The 23780-nt window shown below is 30.1% G+C and overlaps 1 protein-coding gene across 1 annotated transcript in view; it reads right to left on the reverse strand.

Moving 5' to 3' along the window:
* Positions 1-719: 719 nt before the first annotated feature.
* LOC122501131 (E3 SUMO-protein ligase ZBED1-like) overlaps positions 720-23780 on the reverse strand; it is a 32876-nt gene continuing 9815 nt past the window's right edge. The window contains exons 3-5 of the mRNA XM_043610407.1: positions 3483-3711; positions 3336-3420; positions 720-2580 (exon numbers count right to left, since the gene is read on the reverse strand). Of these exons, the coding sequence (XP_043466342.1) occupies positions 992-2580; positions 3336-3420; positions 3483-3711 (1903 nt within the window). The 3' untranslated portion in view covers positions 720-991. The remainder of the gene's footprint in view (positions 2581-3335; positions 3421-3482; positions 3712-23780) is intronic.

The raw sequence follows: 23780 nt of genomic DNA on the forward strand, positions 1-23780 counted from the left end.
TTTAAAAAAATGAAACACACATTTCCACAAAAACACCCGTAAAATAAATTAATCACATTTATACATAGTAAAGAAAATAACTAATGCTAACGGAAATTGTTTCCCTAAAATGCGTTTCGAATTTAAAAAAAAATTGGCACTTTCCGATCAAACACTCCCGTCAAATTGAAAACACTATTGTTCACTTAAAGCAAAAATGTTTAAAATTGCTAAAAACATAAACTAAAATTATACTGCAACCACAATACACATAACCGCAATTAACACTCGTATAAAAAAAACTTCTAGTTTAAAAAACAAACTTTTAAAAAACGATACTTTTGTATATTATTCTTTTCAAGAAAATATTTAAAACGCGTTCACACGACAGTTCACAAGCGCGGCGAAAACAAGACTGAACAAGCAAATTCTCTCTATCACCTCGGGTCTATTGTAGGGATGGGCGATCTCGATAAAAAAAGAATCGATTTAAAAAATCGATCTCTAAAATTTAAAATCGATTTTTTTGATTAATCGACAAAAAAAAATCGTTTTCAGAATCGATTCATTTCGATTTTCCTATAAATTAATGATCAATGAAAAATATTGCTTTCTTTTTTAATCACAGGGAATTTCGTTTGCAAATAATTAACATTAAACAAATTCAGTCTTTAAAATGCACTGAAAGTGCTTTGCTTCTTTATTATTTACATTTACTTAAACAAAATTTGTTTTCTTATAGTTCAAATTAAATTTGAAAATTCAACAGTTTTAAAAATACCGTATACATATTGAACTTACTGTACACTTAGAAGCACACTACAATTATTTAAAACCATTAAATGTTTTAATAATTATTATCATAATTATCTTTATGTCAGAAGCAGTCTTTTACAAGCACTAAAAGTGCTATATTTCTCTAATTAATATTTATTTAAATAAACAACAAAAAATAAAATAATAAAGAATTTAAATAAAAACAGTCTTGAAAGTTACTAAATTATACGTATTATTATGTTTTTGATATCACAGCATGAGGAAATCCCCACTGCTCTTCACTTAGAGAAGCCATAAATGTTAATTCTGATAAGCGATCAGGATGAATTCTACTTCGGTACTTTGTTTCTATATTAGAGGCTAAAGAAAACAAACTTTCAGACGGTACCGAAGTAGCTACGACTGGAAGATATCGAATTGCTACACTGTACACTTGTGGAAACGCAAGTTTCAACTTTTCCCAGTGTTCTATGGGATTTTCGGACCTATGAAGGACAGCTTGATTTTTATATTGCCTTAATTCCACGGGTAAGCCACCTGCTTCATCTACATTTGAAAGTGTTTTATCAACGATTTTATCGTGATGCATCCAAATGTCTGCTGAATTCTGTTTTCGAATAGGTGTCGAGGAAGTTGAAATAGGTTCAGTTAGGATCTCCATATTATGACTATTATTTGCTCTCATTTCACTGGCAATTTTTTTCATGGCGGTTGCCACAGCAAGGGCACTTTTGAAATGGATCGTTTTGAAACGAGGATCCAGAATTGTTGCTTTTGCGTAAATCGGAACATTCTCAATGTTGCGAAATCTCTCCTCGATTTCAGTCAACAGAATTTGCTTCAAGTGACGCGTTATGGGTTTCACGGCTTCCATGTTATTTAAGGAAACAGTTAAACAATTGACCATTGGGATGATAGCGCTACAAGTGACATAATCTTGCGCAGATAATTCTCGAGTAATTTGTTCTATTGGAGATAACATTTCTACTAATTCTTGCAGGGTTTCCATGTCGTCACGATTTAACATTGGTGGACTACCTTTCTGCAGAACCAGTACTGCACTTACAAGAGGAGCCATTTCAATAAATCTTTTTGCCATACTAAATTCAGAGTTCCATCTTGTATCGACGTCCTGTATTAGTCTTCGTATTGTCCCTTCTGTTTTTCCTTGTAGCAACTGCAACTTCCTTAGTTCATCGGATGCGTTCGTGCTCTGCTTGAAAAAAGTAACCAATCTCTTTACGCTCGATATTAATGCAGACAATCCAGGAGTAAATTTTATGGCATTTGTAGGAACCAATTGCAAGGAATGCGCGAAACATCCCAATTGCTTCTCTCGACCAAACGTTAAATTAATGGCTTTGACCATATTAGCCGCATTGTCGGTAATCACAGCTACGACACTTTCCAGTTCTATTTTCCAATCTTTGCAAAGGGTAGCTAGTTTTTCACTTATATACTCTCCAGTGTGAGATTCTTCCAATGGAAAAGTCCCCAATTTAATTGACTGCAATTTCTCAAATTTATAATAGTGAACGGTTAAACCTAAATAGGTTTGACAAGTCAGATTATTTTTCCATGCATCCGAGGTTAAACATAAGGCTTTAACATCGGCCAATTCCAGTTTTATTTTTTCACTTAAGAATTCGTATTTCGCATCTATCGCTCGTGTTAAAGTACGTCTGCTAGGAGGCTTGTACAGTGGTGCAGCCACTTTTATTAATTTTTTAAAACCTTTTTTTTCAGATGTGTTGAGCGTTAAGTTATCCACGGCAACCATGTAAATTAACGCATCTGTTAAAGCAACCTCTTTGTATCCTCCATCTGTAAATTATATAATAATTAATTGAAGTTCCTACATTTATTTCTAAAAAATTGAGAGACGCCTGTTTATTCCCGTTTTGAAAAAGTTCTAATCATAATTTTATCTAAATTAAAAGTTTCAATTGTAAAAAAAGATCTAAATTTATTTAATCATAATTAATTTCAAATAATGTTTTTATACTTGAATAACCACTTTTCTAAGGTTAAAAAATTCAAATGAGATTTTGATCTAAAAAAAATTGACTATTGTTTATTATAAAATATTATAGTTAATTATTATTATGTATAAGCGGTAGTAAATTTTTTAGACCAAAATCCGATTTGGAATTTTTAATAGAAACAATGGTTATTCGAGTATAAAAACATTATTTTCAATTAACATTCTGTTAAAGTAAACATTCAAAAAAATATATTTTATGATGATTTGAATTAATCGAAGTCCGAGAAAATTAAGTTTTCATAGCATAAATATTTAATTAACTTACATTTTGACAAATTCGGCATTTAAATTAATGACATCTAGAAAATAATATTAGGATAAATAACATTTTTATCAGTTTAATTTTCATCTTTTTAAGGATTGGACGGTATTCTTATTATTCAACATTATAATTATGATTAAATATATTCAGGTTTATTTAAAATTGTAACTTTTAAATTAAATAAAATTATGATTAGAATTTTTTAAAAACCGGGATAAACAGGCGTCTCAAAATTGACGTATTATTATTACTAATTATTTTAAGTTTTCTTACTTTTAAAAGAATCGATATCTTTAAAAATATCATCAATTGGCATTTGATTTTTCCGCTTCCTTGAATGTTTTTCACTATTGGTATTCTAAAATAAAAAAGTCAATAAGTTTATGAAAAATTTTCTATTTGAAAAACGTTAATTTTTACCTTCGGTTCTGCAGGAATGTCTGATAGTGTAACATCTGCCACTTGTAGTTCCGTGGTATTTTCGACAATTTTCGTTTTTCCATGTTCTGGATGATACCTTTTTAAATGATTAGTCAAATTTGTGGTATTACCAGATCTTTGAACGACGTTATTGCAAATATTGCAAACTGCAGATTTCGAGTCAACTTTGACGACATCTTCCCAAACGCTACTTCTCGACCTTGACATTCTGCAAAACCGTTTTTTACACTATTATATTGATTATTTCACTTTCTACAACATTAAATATTTTAAAATAATTTATTGATAAAATATGAATAATTTAATATAAAATGTACCTCTTATAGCTTTTAAACTATTTATATATTACTTATATTGACTTGACGGTTAGGTTCTTAAAATAATATATGGAATAAATCGTATAAATATTACAATTATAGGTTTTAGTTTTATGTTTAAAGTTTCAAATAATTTTAAGTTACATACTTTAATATTTTAACTATTTTTTTACTTACTTGTTCTCAAAGAATAACACAAACTGCGACGTTATATTATAACCATGTGCGTGCACCATGTGTGAAAATTAAATAACATAACCTTCGCGATGTATTTACGATACAATTGTACGTACAGCCCTTATAGTTCGACTTCCTTGACGTATAATGCGTAAGTTGTAATAAGAATTGAAAGCCAATTAAATTCCTACTTTCTGTTATACTAGTCGACCATTGGCTGCTAAGGTATTTAAAACGTTTGCTACATAGAGATAAGAATAGAGTTCATGTGGAAAATTTATTTTAAATCGTTTGACAAGATCGTTCAAAAGAATCGATTTTCCTGATTAATCGAAAGTTCCAAAAATCGACTAAATATCGATTAATCGAAAGTAAAAGATCGATTCACATAAAATTGAATCGAGATCGCCCATCCCTAGTCTATTGCCGAGTGAGTGGTATGGAAGGAGTGAGGATGAATTCATGAGGCTGAGTCCACAACAGAAAACTTGCTTTGCAAGTTGGTTAGAGAGCCTATGTTAATACATAGGCTCTCTAACCAACTTGCAAAGCTGATCTATTTAACCACCCCTGTTGTGGACTCAGCCTGATATGGCGTTGTAAGAAGAGGAGGACCCAAGGCGGACCAATAAAATTCACAAGCGTCTCTCTCTCTCTCTCTGTTGCGCGATTTGAAAAATGGAAACACATAAGGGCATTTCAGTAGAATGATAAACTTTTTAATAAGAATTAATTTTTTTTCAAACATATTATTAAAAATCTCTTCGCGCATAAACATTTTTGTTGTACAGATATGTGATTAAAGAAAAAGTTGTTTGTTTTTCTACAGCATTTAAGAAAGAAAGCAAAAAATTGATTTTACTGAAAATTGAGAAAAATACAAGTTTGAAATTTTCTGAGAAAAGAAATCTCAATTTTTTGTACTTTTCGGGAAAAAGTGTGATAACTTTTTTGATTCTGGTTCTACGGAAAAGTGTTTAAAGGCAAAGTTGTTTATTTTTCCTCTAAATTTGAGGAAAAAATAACAAATGTTAATGAACGAAAATGATATAGAATGAGAGACAATGAGAAAGAATAAGAGAGAATGAGTGAGAATAAAAGAAAATGAGAGAGAATAAGAAAGAATAATAGGGAATGGGAGACAATAAGAGAGAATAAAAAAAAAGAGAGAATGAATGAAAATTAGTGAGAATAAAAGAGAATGAGAAAGAATAAGCAAGAATAAGAGAAAATGTGAGACAATAATACAAAATAAGATAGAATGAGAGAGAATTAGCAAGAATAAGAGAGAATGAGAGAAAATAATACAAAATAAGATAGCATGAGAGAGAATAAGAGAGAATGACAGAAAAACAAATGTTATTCAAAATTGAGAAAAGTGTCAAGGGTTAAAATACTTACTTAAAAAAATTCCCGAGTAACGTGTTTGAAGGAATTTTAGTCGATTTTTCATTTCCCAACCTACCATAAATAAAACTAAATTTAATTTAAAAATATAATAATTATTTACGTAAATAATACAACAGTTGACGGAAATTTGTTTCTCTAAGATGCGTTTCAAATTTAAAAGAGGCACTTCCTGATCCAACACTCCCGTAAAATTAAAGACACTATCGTTCACATAAAGAAAAAATGTTTTAAAATTGCTAAAAACAGAAGCTATGGTAACACTGAAATCACAATACACATAACCACAATTAACACTCACAAATAAAGGAACTTCAAGCTTAAAAAAACACACAATTAAAATACGATACTTTTGTATATTATTCTTTTCAAGAGAATATTGAAAACGCGTTCACACGACCGTTAACGAGCGCAGCTAAAACAAGACTGAACCTGCAATCTCTCTCTCCCTCCCTCTCTCTGCGCGCGAGTCTAATGCTGAGTGAAAGACCCAAGTAAAAGTGGGGAAAAATTCATGTTATGGCGCCGCTAAGGGAGAAAAACGTCTGGCTTTGTGGACCATACTTAAATTACGTTAAACCTTAGGGGATAGGTGGGGGTCAAAATATTTGTATTTGCAGATCTAAAAAGATATATTTTCAGATCTGAAAATACAGTTTTCCAGATGTGAAACTTGTCTTTATCCGATTTGAAAATACTACTTTTCAGATGTGAAATTATAACTTTTCAGATCTGAAAATAGAGTTTTTCGGATGTGAAATTATAACTTTTCAGATCTGAAAATACTGCTTTTCAGATGAGAAATAAAATTATAACTTTTCAGATCTGAAAATAGAGTTTTTCGGATGTGAAATTATAACTTTTTAGATCTAAAAATACTACTTTTCAGATGAGAAATTATAACTTTTCAGATCTGAAAATACTACTTTTCAGATAAGAAATTATAACTTTTCAAATCTGAAAATACTATTTTTTAGATGAGAAATTATAACTTTTAAGGTGTGAAATTATAACTTTTCAGATGTGAAATTATAACTTTTCATATGTGAAAATACTATTTTTCAGATGTGAAATTATAACTTTTCAGATCTGTAAAGTAGTATTTTCAGATCTCAAAAGTTATATGTTCACATCTGAAAAACTGTATTTTCAGATCTGAAAAGTTATAATTTCACATCCGACAAACTCTATTTTTAGATCTGAAAAGTTATAATTTCTCATCTGAAAAACTATATTTTCAGATCTGAAAAATAATAATTTCTGATATGAAAAGTAGTATTTTCAGATCTGAAAAGTTATAGCTTCTCATCTGAAAAACTGTATTTTCAGATCTGAAAAATAATAATTTCTCATCTGAAAAACTGTATTTTCAGATCTGAAAAGTTATAGCTTCTCATCTGAAAAGCAGTATTTCCAGATATGAAAAGTTATAATTTCTCATCTGAAAAACTGTATTTTCAGATCTGAAAAGTTATAGCTTCTCATCTGAAAAGTGGTATTTTCAGATCTGAAAAGTTATAATTTCTCATCTGAAAAACTATATTTTAACCCTCCGTTACACACCTAGGGAGGGATTCACTCTACGGTTTCAGTATTTTTTAAATAACTTTTGTTTTCCTCATTGCAAAATATAATCAGTTTCTATACCTTTCGACAATTTACCTTTCAACACATTTTTAAAAAAACATTTAGTTTAAACATAATTAATATTTAATTATGAAGCTTTAAAGCCAGAAAAAACTCGAAAAACTGAGGTTATGTTAAATAAAAAAATCAAGTTTTCAAAACATTTTTTTGTTCTACTGTTGGTTAATGACAAAATTATATTATAAATATAATTAAAATGAATTGTTTAATGATTTTTTTGCTTATTTGTTAATGTTACATTATTTTTACATGTCAAGTGTAATTCCTTTGAAGATGTGCAATCGTGTAATTAATTTTCATTCTTGAGACCGAAAATTAATTTTATTAATTTTATAATTTAGAATAATTTAGTACATACTTGTCAGTTTGTGTTAAAACTAAATTTTTGTTGATTCTTTTGTTTATGTTGTAATGTTGCTTATTTTACAATGTGGTGAGGGATTGCCTCTAAACTTGTGTAAAGTCGTAATATTCTCTCATGTGTGTGACGGAGGGTTAACATCTGAAAATGTATATTTTTTAGGAATTTTAAATTTTTATTTAATGTTTTTTGTCTAATTTTGATTAATAGTTCACACCCTATCTACACTCTAATAATGGTCATTATTCATTTTACAATTGAAACCCTGGTTAAAAATTAAAATTTATAAAAAACTCGAAAAACTTCAAAAAAAAAAGAATTTCTTAAAATACAACATTTTTTCTTCTCTTTTAAGGAACGTTCATAAACTACGTAGCACGTCTAGGGGGATGGATGTGGTCAAGCAATTGTCTACCATAAGAGGAAAAAATGGCGCTAATACATGTAATTGCGTCCACGTGGGGGGAGGGGGGGGGGGTTAAAATTTCCAAAAAATTGGTCTACGTAGTTTATGAACGTTCCCTTATGTTATTTAGCTTCATTATTTTTGAACTCTTTAAAACCACTATACTTATTTAATAGTCTCCACCCTTTGGTAAAAAATCAAAAATTATTAAAAATACCTATTCAAAAATTCGAAAAACTGAATTTCTTAAAATTCAACATTTGTTCTTCTTTTTATGGCATTTAGCTTTAATGTTTTTGTGCTTTTGGCAAATAGTTTACTTATTTAAAAGTCTCCTCCCTTTGGTAAAAAATCTAAAAATATTAAAAAATTTCGAAATACTGAATTTCTTAAAATTCAACATTTTTTCTTCTTTTTTGTGGCAAATAGCTTTATTATTTTTGGGCTCTTGAAAATAGTATATTAAGCAACCAGAGGATAAAGGCAGCCATTTCTTTACGGTGATCTTTGTGACACGAGTGGAGTTCCGAGACCGGAACAAGTGTCACAAAAATCATCGTAAAGAAATTGGCTGCCTTTATTCTCGTGTTACTTATTACAATATTTTTTATTCCTAATGCAAAAAAGTCGCGTTTTTAGATAGCAGACGACAGGGAGTAAAAATCATGCACTTGTTCGATTTGTATGAAAATGGCGGCTGTTTTCTTCCATGGGCAAGAAAAATGCATGTGAACAGCTAATTTTCTTGCCCTTGGGAGGACACGGCCACCATTTTCATACGGTCGAAGAAATGAATGACTTTCCTCCCTGTCATCTGCTATCAGAAAGCGCCATTTTTGTGCATGTGGGATAAAAACACTTTACTTATTTAATCGTCTCTAACCTTTGGTAAAAAAATCTAAAATTATCGACAATTACCAAAAATTCAGAAAACCGAATTTCTTAAAATTCAACATTTTTTCCTCTCTTTTATGGGATTTAGCTTCATTATTTTTGTGCTCTTAGAAAATACTTTACTTATTAAATAGTATCGACGCTTTGGTAAAAAATCTAAAATTATCCGTATCCGTATCAGAAAAACGAAAATATCGAAAAATGTCCAAAAAAAATTCATAACTCGAACAATTTTCGACCAAATTCTTGTTTCTTGGTCGCAAATTAAACAGGGATTTATGCTTCTTGCCACTGGACCAATAAGAATATTTTTAAAAAAATTTTGATAGCCAGCGTCCCCACCCGCCCGAATCAGAAAAACGAAAATTGGAAATAAGTTCAAAAAAAATTCATAACTCGAACAATTTTCGACAAAATTCTTGTTTCTTGGTCGCAAATTAAAGAGGGATTAATGCTTCTTATCAATAAATTAATAAGAATATGATTAGAAAATTTTTGATAACCGGCGTCCCCACCCGCCCGTATCAGAAAAACGAAAATATCGAAATATGTCCAAAAAAAATTCATAACTCTAACAATTTTCGACCAAATTCTTGTTTCTTGGTCGCAAATTAAAGAGGGATTAATGCTTCTTATCACTGGAGCAATAAGAATATGTTTAAAAAATTTTTGATAGCCAGCGTCCCCACCCGCCCGAATCAGAAAAACGAAAATTGGAAATAAGTTCAAAAAAAATTCATAACTCGTAAAATTTTTGACCAAATTCTTGTTTCTTGGTCGCAAATTAAAGAGGGATTAATGCTTCTTATCACTGGAGCAATAAGAATATGTTTAAAAAATTTTTGATAACCAGCGTCCCCACCCGCCCGTATCAGAAAAACGAAAATATCGAAATATGTCCAAAAAAAATTCATAACTCGTAAAATTTTCGACCAAATTCTTGTTTCTAGGTCGCAAATTAAACAGGGATTTATGCTTCTTGCCACTGGACCAATAAGAATATTTTTAAAAAAATTTTGATAGCCAGCGTCCCCACCCGCCCGTATCAGAAAAACGAAAATATCGAAAAATGTCCAAAAAAAATTCATAACTCGAACAATTGTCGACCAAATTCTTGTTTTTGTATGTCGCAAATTAAAGAGGGATTACTGCTTCTTGTCACTGGACCAATAAGAATATTTTTAAAAAAATTTTGATAGCCAGCGTCCCCACCCGCCCGTATCAGAAAAACGAAAATATCGAAATATGTCCAAAAAAAATTCATAACTCGTAAAATTTTCGACCAAATTCTTGTTTCTAGGTCGCAAATTAAACAGGGATTTATGCTTCTTGCCACTGGACCAATAAGAATATTTTTAAAAAAATTTTGATAGCCAGCGTCCCCACCCGCCCGTATCAGAAAAACGAAAATATCGAAATATGTCCAAAAAAAATTCATACCTCTAACAATTTTCGACCAAATTCTTGTTTCTTGGTCGCAAATTAAAGAGGGATTAATGCTTCTTATCACTGGAGCAATAAGAATATGTTTAAAAAAATTTTGATAGCCAGCGTCCCCACCCGCCCGTATCAGAAAAACGAAAATATCGAAATATGTCCAAAAAAAATTCATAACTCGTAAAATTTTCGACCAAATTCTTGTTTTTTGGTCGCAAATTAAACAGGGATTTATGCTTCTTGTCACTGGACCAATAAGAATATTTTTAACAAAATTTTGATAGCCAGCGTCCCCACCCGCCCTTGTCAGAAAAACGGGAATATCGAAATATGTCCAAAAAAAATTCATAACTCGAAAAATTTTCGACCAAATTCTTGTTTCTTGGTCGCAAATTAAAGAGAGATTAATGCTTCTTATCACTGGAGCAATAAGAATATGTTTAAAAAATTTTTGATAGCCAGCGTCCCCACCCGCCCGAATCAGAAAAACGAAAATTGGAAATAAGTTCAAAAAAAATTCATAACTCGTAAAATTTTTGACCAAATTCTTGTTTCTTGGTCGCAAATTAAAGAGGGATTAATGCTTCTTATCACTGGAGCAATAAGAATATGTTTAAAAAATTTTTGATAGCCAGCGTCCCCACCCGCCCGAATCAGAAAAACGAAAATTGGAAATAAGTTCAAAAAAAATTCATAACTCGTAAAATTTTTGACAAAATTCTTGTTTCTTGGTCGCAAATTAAAGAGGGATTAATGCTTCTTATCACTGGAGCAATAAGAATATGTTTAAAAAATTTTTGATAGCCAGCGTCTTGTTTCTTGGTCGCAAATTAAACAGGGATTTATGCTTCTTGCCACTGGACCAATAAGAATATTTTTAAAAAAATTTTGATAGCCAGCGTCCCCACCCGCCCGAATCAGAAAAACGAAAATTGGAAATAAGTTCAAAAAAAATTCATAACTCGAACAATTTTCGACAAAATTCTTGTTTCTTGGTATCAGAAAAACGAAAATATCGAAATATGTCCAAAAAAAATTCATACCTCTAACAATTTTCGACCAAATTCTTGTTTCTTGGTCGCAAATTAAAGAGGGATTAATGCTTCTTATCACTGGAGCAATAAGAATATGTTTAAAAAAATTTTGATAGCCAGCGTCCCCACCCGCCCGTATCAGAAAAACGAAAATATCGAAATATGTCCAAAAAAAATTCATACCTCTAACAATTTTCGACCAAATTCTTGTTTCTTGGTCGCAAATTAAACAGGGATTTATGCTTTTTGTCACTGGAGCAATAAGAATATGTTTAAAAAATTTTTGATAGCCAGCGTCCCCACCCGCCCGAATCAGAAAAACGAAAATTGGAAATAAGTTCAAAAAAAATTCATAACTCGTAAAATTTTTGACAAAATTCTTGTTTCTTGGTCGCAAATTAAAGAGGGATTAATGCTTCTTATCACTGGAGCAATAAGAATATGTTTAAAAAATTTTTGATAGCCAGCGTCCCCACCCGCCCGTATCAGAAAAACGAAAATATCGAAATATGTCCAAAAAAAATTCATAACTCGTAAAATTTTCGACCAAATTCTTGTTTCTTGGTCGCAAATTAAACAAGGATTTATGCTTCTTGTCACTGGACCAATAAGAATATTTTTAACAAAATTTTGATAGCCAGCGTCCCCACCCGCCCTTGTCAGAAAAACGGGAATATCGAAATATGTTCAAAAAAAATTCATAACTCGTAAAATTTTTGACCAAATTCTTGTTTCTTGGTCGCAAATTAAAGAGGGATTAATGCTTCTTATCACTGGAGCAATAAGAATATGTTTAAAAAATTTTTGATAGCCAGCGTCCCCACCCGCCCGTATCAGAAAAACGAAAATATCGAAATATGTCCAAAAAAAATTCATAACTCTAACAATTTTTGACCAAATTCTTGTTTCTTGGTCGCAAATTAAAGAGGGATTAATGCTTTTTATCACTGGAGCAATAAGAATATGTTTAAAAAATTTTTGATAGCCAGCGTCCCCACCCGCCCGAATCAGAAAAACGAAAATTGGAAATAAGTTCAAAAAAAATTCATAACTCGTAAAATTTTCGACCAAATTCTTGTTTCTTGGTCGCAAATTAAAGAGGGATTAATGCTTCTTATCACTGGAGCAATAAGAATATGTTTAAAAAATTTTTGATAGCCAGCGTCCCCACCCGCCCGTATCAGAAAAACGAAAATATCGAAATATGTCCAAAAAAAATTCATAACTCGTAAAATTTTCGACCAAATTCTTGTTTCTTGGTCGCAAATTAAACAAGGATTTATGCTTCTTGTCACTGGACCAATAAGAATATGTTTAAAAAATTTTGATAGCCAGCGTCCCCACCCGCCCTTGTCAGAAAAACGGGAATATCGAAATATGTCCAAAAAAAATTCATAACTCGTAAAATTTTTGACAAAATTCTTGTTTCTTGGTCGCAAATTAAAGAGGGATTAATGCTTCTTGTCACTGGACCAATAAGAATATGTTTAAAAAATTTTTGATAGCCAGCGTCCCCACCCGCCCGAATCAAAAAAACGAAAATTGGAAATAAGTTCAAAAAAAATTCATAACTCGTAAAATTTTTGACAAAATTCTTGTTTCTTGGTCGCAAATTAAAGAGGGATTAATGCTTCTTATCACTGGAGCAATAAGAATATGTTTAAAAAATTGTTGATTGCCAGCGTCCCCACCCGCCCGAATCAGAAAAACGAAAATTGGAAATAAGTTCAAAAAAAATTCATAACTCGTAAAATTTTTGACCAAATTCTTGTTTCTTGGTCGCAAATTAAAGAGGGATTAATGCTTCTTATCACTGGACCAATAAGAATATGTTTAAAAAATTTTTGATAGCCAGCGTCCCCACCCGCCCGAATCAGAAAAACGAAAATTGAAAATAGGTTCAAAAAAAATTCATAACTCGTAAAATTTTCGACCAAATTCTTGTTTCTTGGTCGCAAATTAAACAGGGATTTATGCTTCTTGCCACTGGACCAATAAGAATATTTTTAAAAAAATTTTGATAGCCAGCGTCCCCACCCGCCCGTATCAGAAAAAGGAGAATATCGAAATATGTCCAAAAAAAATTCATAACTCGAACAATTTTCGACCAAATTCTTGTCTCTTGGTCGCAAATTAAAGAGGAATTAATGCTTCTTGTTACAGGACCAATAAGAATTTGTTTATAAAATTTTTGATAGCCAGCGTCCCCACCCGCCCGTAACAGAAAAACGAAAATTGAAAAAAAAGTTTTAGAAAAATTCATAACTCGAACAATTTTCGACCAAATTCTTGTTTCTTGGTTGCAAATTAAAGAGGGATTAATGCTTCTTGTCACTGGACCAATAAGAATATTTTTAAAAAATTTTAGATAGCCAGCGTCCCCACCCGCCCGAATCAGAAAAACGAAAATTGGAAATAAGTTCAAAAAAAATTCATAACTCGAACAATTTTCGACCAAATTCTTGTTTCTTGGTCGCAAATTAAAGAGGGATTAATGCTTCTTGTCACTGGACCAATAAGAATATTTTTAAAAAAATTTTGATAGCCAGCGTCCCCACCCGCCCGTAACAGAAAAACGAAAATAGAAAAAAAAGTTTTAGAAAAATTCATAACTCGAACAATTTTCGACCAAATTCTTGTTTCTTGGTCGCAAATTAAACAGGGATTTATGCTTCTTGCCACTGGACCAATAAAAATATTTTTAAAAAAATTTTGATAGCCAGCGTCCCCACCCGCCCGTATCAGAAAAACGAAAATATCGAAATACGTCCAAAAAAAATTCATAACTTGAACAATTTTCGACTAAATTCTTGTTTCTTGGTCGCAAATTAAAGAGGGATTAATGCTTCTTGTCACTGGACCAATAAGAATATTTTTAAAAAAATTTTGATAGCCAGCGTCCCCACCCGCGTGTAACAGAAAAACGAAAATAGAAAAAAAAGTTTTAGAAAAATTCATAACTCGAACAATTTTCGACCAAATTCTTGTTTCTTGGTCGCAAATTAAACAGGGATTTATGCTTCTTGCCACTGGACCAATAAGAATATTTTTAAAAAAATTTTGATAGCCAGCGTCCCCACCCGCGTGTAACAGAAAAACGAAAATAGAAAAAAAAGTTTTAGAAAAATTCATAACTCGAACAATTTTCGACCAAATTCTTGTTTCTTGGTCGCAAATTAAACAGGGATTTATGCTTCTTGCCACTGGACCAATAAGAATATTTTTAAAAAAATTTTGATAGCCAGCGTCCCCACCCGCCCGTAACAGAAAAACGAAAATAGAAAAAAAAGTTTTAGAAAAATTCATAACTCGAACAATTTTCGACCAAATTCTTGTTTCTTGGTCGCAAATTAAACAGGGATTTATGCTTCTTGTCACTGGACCAATAAGAATATGTTTAAAAAATTTTTGATAGCCAGCGTCCCCACCCGCCCGTATCGGAAAAACGAAAATTGAACAAAAAGTTTTAAAAAAATTCATAACTTGAACAATTTTAGACCAAATTTTTTTTTCTTGTTTACAAATTAAAGGGGGATTATTGCTTTTTTAAATGTGACTTTTGCAATTTTTTCTATAAACTGTAATAGCTAGCGTACGTTGATTTTGCGTTGATTGTACCGTATAGGGCCACCGCCCTACTATCCCTAGTAGAAATTTGTCGTGGCATGACTAGATTTATTCAAGTTACTGTACAGTTTTAGTCATGGAAGTTTAATCTAGCTTAACTGGCGAATTACTAGACAGCTACTGCATAACACTGTTAAAGAAAATATAAAGTTGAACTTGATTATTACTGCATAGAAGTCCTGTACAGTTATTTTCATGGCACTGTCGAGGCGTTTCGAGAAATGATGTTCCAAAGTTTGTCGTGGCGTTAGCGCTACCGCCAGTTTCAGTAACTAAACAGTTGTGTATTGACATTTTCGAAATATTTTCTATAAAATAAATCTTTTGGTTTTACAGTTTATAGTTTTTATAATTTTAATTTTGTTCTTTTATTTTACTGTTGACAACTAAATAACAAATTTTTTAAATTATTTAATATTAAAATTTTGATTTAATAATAAAAATTTCTTTTCAATCAAAATTTATTTTTAATGAAAATTCCTTTAGAAAAAAAAAATTTTTTTAAAATTCGCTTCAATTAATTGAGTTAATTAAAATAACTAATTTTTTAAATTCAGAAGACAATTTCTTTTCAAGATTATATACTCTTATTATATGTATAAATATTAATTTAACAAACCTGTTACATACAAAAAGTTAGAATTGGTCCAATAAAGTGAGGTTATGTTTTACATTGATGAATTGACGTTGACATATGTATAGCTCTCCGATCTGAATAACAGAACTGTCTATAATTAATGACAGTAGACAGTAACAATTTATTACTAATTCCTTACGGAAAAAATAGACATAATTCTAGTTACACCCGCGAATTATTTCTTTCAGTGTATACTCTGATGTATTTATGGAAAATGTCTACACAACACTGTTCAGTTGCTGGACTGACGGTAGCGCTAACGCCACGACAAACTTTGAAACATAATTTCACGGAACGCCTAGACAGTACCATGAGAATAACTGGACAGACAGAACTTCTATACAGTAATAATCAATAAGTTCAACTTTAGAGTGTTATGCAGTAGCTGTCCAGTAATTCGCCAGTTGAGCTAGAAAAGATGAAAAAGGGAACTGCTTTACCTGCCGGTAGAGTATGGTTCTTATTTTTCTGGAATCGTCCATCGACTAGAATGGCCGTGATGCGTAAAGCGTGCGTTTAGGTATTTCGTCCCAGTGTGACCCGAGTTCGCTAGATATTTTTCGTTTGAACTGAATTAATTCTTCATATTAGGGTTTACTTATAAGTTTGTAGTGTGATAAAATAATAATATTTATTTCAGTGTTGTGCTTAATTAAAGGAAAAAGTGAATGTTGTTTAATGTAAAAAAATGACATGTGTTCAAGAATCAGTAATTTTTATATTTTTTTTTAATTATGTAGTTATTTAAAAATAATTTTACAGATAATTTATTATAAATCATTTATTCTACGGAACAATAGATACACCAACAGTAAAAATATAGTTTCGTAAAATTTTAATTTATTTAATTTGTTGACAAAAAAATTTAACGTTATATTTTCAAATTTGTACGTGTTTAATACGTAACGTCAATATAAAGAAAGTTTTGACATTTCCAAGTGAATTATTTTGTATAGTTTTTCTACAGGACTGATGATCAGAAACTGTAAAATTTGACTGGACAATAACTTGAAGAAATTAGCGTGACATCACTTTATAGTTTTTAGCCAGTTTAACTGTAAAGTGCCTCGAAATTTTCCAGTGGAACTGTCCAGTGCCCTTAAAGATACTATGACAAATTTCTACTAGGGATGTGTGTCGGCGTTTTTGGATTTTTCTGATGGCTGGCGGCCTGCGTGTCGCTAGTTGCACCGAGCCAATAAACATCTAAGGAACAATAGGAAACAACAAAATCAATTGTTTATTAACAATTGAATTTTTTAAAGCTCTGAGCTTCACAAAACTCGAAAATTCGATTGTCTGCTAAGTGGCGGATGGAGTATTTTGACTAGTAGTTTTGCTATAATTATTTTACTAAAGGAAATTGTTGTTGCCTTTTGTTCGTAGAATATTTGTATTCAACACTATAGTGAAAGAAATTATCGCGAAAAAGAAAGAATGAAGAATTGATAATTTCGAATTATTTTGTTGCGACGCCCATGGATTTGTCAGGTGTCTGGCGGATGGCGGGTCGCTAGCTTCACAACACCATAATAAATGTTTTGTCTCAATTAACTAATTTTTTCTGTAATTTCTTTTTTAAATTTAATGCATATCTCCCATTGTATTATATTAATTTTTATTTTCTAATCATTCTAAAAAATGTTTATTACTTTAAAAATAGAAAATAGAATAAAATAGAAAATCAGCAAACTTTTTTTCTCTATTTTTAAAGAAAAATTTGAATATTTTCAAAAAATTGTTATTGAGAAAGAGAAATTAAACAATTTTCTTTTCTTTTAAAAAAAATAATATATAATAATATAATCTTGTAATAATAATAATTGACAAATCAAGATCACGCAACTTTTTTCCAATTTTAATACAAAAAAATTAAAGTTTTTAACCAAATTTTGTTTAACAATTAATCAAAATTATAAATTTTTTTCATTTATTTCTAAAAGAATTTCAAAAATTATTTAACGGAATGTTAAATATTATTCAAAAAAGGTAAACAAATTTGAATAGGATCAGTTGGGGTAAATAGAAACAGATTTGTCAAGTTTCACCAATAACAAAAGTTTTTTCTTTTGAATTGGAATACTTTCGGTTTTCTTGTGTATTGAGTTATTATTTCACTTCCGTGGAACAATTTTATGGCGAAGAAAAAAATATGGGTATCATTAAATCGCAATAATCAACTGTTTCTATTTACCTCTAAATTTTTCAACTTTGCAAAAATTTAGGGGTAAATAGAAACAGTTGATTATTTCTTACAAAATTTAAGACAAAATTAATTTCAAGTATGGAAATGTTAAAAGATACAAAGAATTACATAAAAAATTGTGTTATTTATATAATAACTAAAGCTAATAAATAATAATGCATTACATAAATTTAAAAATAAATCATGCCAAAAGTTGAAACACATTACCCAAATAAAGGTTAGTTCTCTCCTATTCTCTCATTCTCTCCCGTTATCTCTTATTCTCTCTTATTATAGTGTTGTATTTGATAGAAATAATTTTCTCATTTATATTTTAAGAAATATTATTGAAATTTCTGCTGTTTCTATTTACCCCGAATTTCCAGTTTTTAGGGGTAAATAGAAACAGTCTCCTACTTTTTATTAAAGTTTGCAAAATGAAAAAATCAAAGTTGATTTTTGTTGTAGTATTAATAAGAGATAATTGTAAATTTTAGTATGAATTTTTAGTTTATTTTTTTCCAAATGCGAGTCAAAAAAGTGAAATTGTGTCTTCTTTGACTTTCAATTTTTTATGCAATAGGAAATATTTTTTTATATACTGCTGCTAATTAACAAACGGAAAATGGGAAAATACTTAGAACTTGTTGTGGGTGATATAAGCTTCAAGATGTAAAGCCGTATTTATTTTTAAACTTTTTTATTTAACTGAGATAACTACTGTTTCGATTTACCCCTTGTTTCTATTTACCTCATCTGACCCTAATTTCTTTTTTTAATTTTTCAATCACGATGTTTAAAAAAATTCTGATTTTTTGGAAGTATGTAATATAAATTTGTATAATTTCCATTTAATGTCTGTTATGCTATGTTTGTACTACACTGTAACAAATTTAGGGAATTGACAGTCACTGGAGTTGGGAGTGAACTTTTTCGAGTTAATTAGTTAGTGCGTACTAAAATAAGTCTGATTTTATTTGTAAAGATTAGAAATACTACGATAATAATTGTTTTGATACAATTAACTATTTTTTTTAAATTTAATGATGAAAAGGAATGAAAATATAAATTGTAATTTTAATTCGTGACCAATTGTATTCCTTTAATAATGAAAATAGAATGTGCACGCGCGCTTTAGCGCGCGTATATAATGCTAGTTATTATAATATATTATAATCATGCGTCCAATAATAAATTTAATTCACTTGGCGGGTTTTTTGAAATCTACGAAATTCACCAAAAAAACTGAAATTCTTGAATTCTGCGTAAATTTTTTTTACCTTTTTTGGAAAAAAGTAGCATTTAGTAGCTTTTTGACAAAATAAGTAGCAAAAAGTAGCTTTTTGGCAAAATAAGTAGCAAAAAGTAGCTTTTTGACAAAATAAGTAGCAAAAAGTAGGCTTGACCAAAAAAAGTGTCAAAAAAGTGGAAAAGTGTGTCACTTCGAAGCCTGCAATTTGCATTGAGAAAAAGAGTACTTTTGTGATGCCTGTTATACGCCTTAATTATATAGTATTTTATTAACGCAATTATCAACTGCCAGTAATAGTAATGTAGTTGAAGAAGAAGAAGAAAATTGTTTAAACTTACAGTGCTTAGTCTCTCAGCTTTTAACCCATCTCCATTATTCCAAATTCCTTTTCAATTTAAAAAAGTGTGAAACACGCACATATACACAAGAAAAGCACTTGTAAAATAAATAAAACTGAATTAATCTCTATGAATTGAAAGTTTAAATTAATTATTCACATATACATATAGTAAAGAAAATAACAAATGACAGAAATTTGTTCTCTAAAATGCGTTTCGAATTTTAAAAAACAGACACTTTCCGATCAAAAACACTCCGGTAAAATTAAAAACACTATTGTTCTCTTGAAGCAAAAATGTTTAAAATTGCTAAAAAATGGTTTAAAAACAAACTATAATTATACTGAAATCACAATTATCACTATAACAATCACCACAATTAACACTAGCAAAAAAAAAACTTTAAGCTTAAAAAAACACACTATTAAAGAAAAACTCTTTTTTATATTATTATTTTTAAGAGAATATTTCCATTTTACGCGACCGTTCACAAGCGCGGGTAAAACAAGACTGAACATGCAATCTCTCTACGCGCGAGTCTACTGCCGAGTGAGAGGTATGGAGGGAGTGGGGATGAATTCATGCATCGGCGTCGCAAGAGGTGGCGCGGACCTGTATCATTCCCAAGCGCCTCCCTCTACCTCTCTCTCTTTTCAAAAAATTTTAATTTTTTTTTTAAATGTTAATAAAATTCTTGGCAACAAATAAATTATTTTCGAAAATGATAAATTTCCTTTCAAAAATCCAATTATTCTTAAAATTTAAATAAAATTCGCGGCAAGAATTAAATTATTTTTTAATTAATTAATTGTAATTTTCCTCGAAGCAGTTAAAATTATTGACACAAAATTTTAATAAAATTATTGAAAAGAAGTTACTTTTTTTGTAAATAATAAAATTTTTCTAAAGTTTGCAATTATTTTCAAAAAAATTTAAATGAAATTCTTCAAAAATTCAAATTAGAAAGCAAATTATTTTCTCAAAATTGCTAAAGTTTAAAAAAAATCTCAATTTTTTGTATTTTTATGAAAAAAATTTCCAACTTTTTTTGTTTCTTGTTGTACAGACAAGTTTCTAAAGAAAAAGTTGTTTGTTTTTACCGAGGTTTTTACTCAAAAAAGGAAACAAGCAGAAAAACAAATTTTATTGGAAATTGACAAAGATGGTATAGTTTGAAATTTTTTAAAGTAAATAAATTTTCTTGGAAAATTAAAATAAAATAAAATCATCACAAATTATTATGGTTATTTAAAGAAAAATAAAATTTTCAGTAAATGATAAAATTTGTTAATTTTTCTTTACCGTGTGCGCGTTTAAAAAGGTGAAACTAAAAAGAAAATTTTTGTTTAAAAAATGAATCATATGCTGCTTTGTTGACACCGAGAAATGGCAAACTTGCAATAATAACATTGACCAAACTTGGTAATTATTAAAAAAAATTTATTTTATAAAATTTGAAATATTGAACGTTTCTCTTTGCAGTGTCAAAATCTCACATTCAAAATTGCAAAGTGTCTGTCAAAATTAAAAAAAATCTGTTAAAAATGGAATTTACTAGAATAGAAAAACGCACTTTTCGAGAAATGCGGGAAAATCTTGACATAATTTTTTGTCACTAAATATAATAGAAAAAATTAGATTCAAAAAGAAAAAACAGTTTTAAAAATAGTAGAAATATACATCATTGTTTCAACTTGCCTGCAAAAATGCAGAAAAAGTGTCTAGATTTTGTTAATTGTCTAAAAAGAAATAAAATTTTCAATAGATGAGGAAATTTGACATTTTTTCGTAGTATTATTTCAAAAACTGAAATTTAAAAAGAAAATCTATTTTATAAATTTAAGATTCTCAGTATTATTAACACAAAAATATCAAACTTGCTGTGGCAAAGTTGAAGAGAAATCAGCTAAAAGTTGAAAAATATCACTGGAAAAGAAATAATATTTTCGAGAATTGAAAAAAAATTAACAATTTTTCGTCACCGTTATTTCCATGTTATTTCTATCTAAAACTAAAATTAAAAATGGAAAAACTATAAAAGAAAAAGAAAATTTCAGAAAAATGATAAAATATACATTTTTTCTGTTGCTACCTCAGGAAGTTTAATATTTAAAAGCATTATCCAAATGAAAAACATACAACTTTATTAGCAATAAGGAATCAAACTTGCTTGCAAAATTAAGATAAAATCGGTTAAAAATTCAATAATTATTAGTGGAAAAATAAATTTTTGTGAGAAACTACATTTTTTCGTTTTGCAATAAAAAAACAATTTTTAAAAGAGAAAAACTCTTTTAAATAAATTGAATATAAAGTTTTATTCGCCCCTTCGAATCAAATTTTCCATCACAATTGAGAAAAATGTAGTAAAAAATTGAAATTACTAGAAGAGAACAACACTTTTACGCCCGCTTCGCTCGTGCCCTCATTTCGGGCGATTTACTTTTCGCCGCCAACTCACTCCCGTATACCTGCTCGGCGTCGAAATCTCGCTCCCGGGCCCTTCCCCCACTCTACCTACTTTCTGGGCACCGTCAGTCAGACATACATGGTATGAACTACTTCTCCCCCCCACAAAGATGCAGTCAAATTTCATTGACGCCCTTCCCCTGTCATTTTATTCTCAGATTTCGAAGGAGAATTCTCGTAAAAATCGCAATTATCTTTATAAATAACAAAATTTTTCTCCAAAGTTCAATTATTTTAATAAATGTCAAAAAAATTCTTGTCCTAATTTCAATTATATTCAAAAATAACATTTTTTTAAGGAATTCAAAAAAAATGTAGCACTTCTGCTGCTCGCCGCGGAGGTCTACAAGAAACTTGGCACCGTTTACTCATAAAAAAATTTTGAAAAACACTTTTTTAAGCCTTAAAACAGGTATAACCCTTTAAGTAAAATTATTCAAAAGTGTAATTCTTATTAAAAAGAATGATTGATTGTCTAAAATTGTATTAAAAATAATATAATAGAAATCCTGTGTAGAATTTTCTTATTTGAAAATAATCGAATTTATGTAAAGAACTGAATACTAGGGGAGGGGAGAGTAGAAAATTTGACTGCATCTTTGTGGGGGGGAGAAGTAGTTCATACCATGTATGTCTGACTGAAGGTGCCCGGAAAGTAGGTAGAGTGGGGGAAGGGCCCGGGAGCGAAATTTCGACGCCGAGCAGGTATACGGGAGCGAGTTGGCGGCGAAAAGTAGACTGCCCATACAAAATATGGTCTATTTCAATTAATTATTTTAAGAAAACGGTCAAGTACAATGTTGCTGGGTTTTCTCCAACGTTAAACACATGGGTTAAACTTAATTTAAAAATAAAACAAAAAAAAATTTTTTCAAAATGGCGCCTTTACACATCCAACAGTGAAAAAATTGTAAAAAAAAACTGTCCGGAAGGATTTCTCCAACATTTTTTGACGGATTCAATTAAAATTTAGATTGTAGCTTTAAAACAACATTCTTTATCGAAGTACATAGGATTTTTTAGATCGGTTAATGCGTTTCCGTTTTATAACCATTTTTACCTTGATTTTTTAACAAAAAATAACATTTTTGTCATCAAAGTCATACCATTTTGCGAAAAATTGATATTTTTAAAATATCCTATGTACTTTTCTAGTAAATGTCATCCTCTTTCATAATTCGTTTGAATTTTTTGCCTAGGTGCTTAGGGAACGTAGAAAAGCTTCCGGCTGCAGAGGTTGTTTTAAAAAACGTGATCTACGTTGAACTGTTGTGAAGGCGCCATTTTGAAAACAAAAATTTTTTTTTATTTTTAAATTAAGTTTAATTCATGTGTTTAACGTTGCAGAAAACCTAGCAACATTGTACTGAACCGTTTTCTTAAAATAATTAATTGAAATAGACCGTATTTTGTATAGGCTCTGGGTGATGTTACCCCTTAACATATATTGGCATATTATTTATAATATGATAAATAATATCCCGTGTAGAAATATCCCTATTATGGCCATATTAGGGAATGAAACACACGGCCCGACCTGGGCCAGATCGGGGCGACGATCAAATGTGGATTTCCTGATCAGGGCCATATCAGGCCGTGTGTTTTATTCCCTAATATGGAAGGCCCGAAGAGTCCCTGATCCGGACCATAGCGAAATTTCTACACGGGATATTCTCTTAATTTGAATCAGTTAAAAATCATGGTTTTAACTGTCAATCAGCAGTGACTGACTTTTTGCTTCTGAATCAGTTAAAAATAACTGAAAAATTATCCACAAAACACCGAAATTTTTCTAAATATTGTATATTAAAGATTAATTGCTTGCATAAGTTAAAAAATTTACTTGCAAAGTTTATTTTTAAATTGTGTAAAGATTTAAATTTCTCACTCCAATAAATGTCTATCGTCAAATTTTCTTAAAAATATAGCTTGAAACTTTCCTGAACATTTGAATTGCATTTTCGACTATACTTTCGTGAAAATCTTCCTGAAAATATAACTTAAATTTTCGGAAAAGTTTCCATGTGCTATGTAGGTAGTTAAACGTGACTAATTGAATCAATCAAAAACAATTGTATTGAAACATCAG

The sequence above is a fragment of the Leptopilina heterotoma genome, unplaced genomic scaffold (assembly GCF_015476425.1).
Source record: "Leptopilina heterotoma isolate Lh14 unplaced genomic scaffold, ASM1547642v1 Lhet_2032, whole genome shotgun sequence".
NCBI classification, from domain to species: Eukaryota; Metazoa; Arthropoda; class Insecta; order Hymenoptera; family Figitidae; genus Leptopilina; species Leptopilina heterotoma.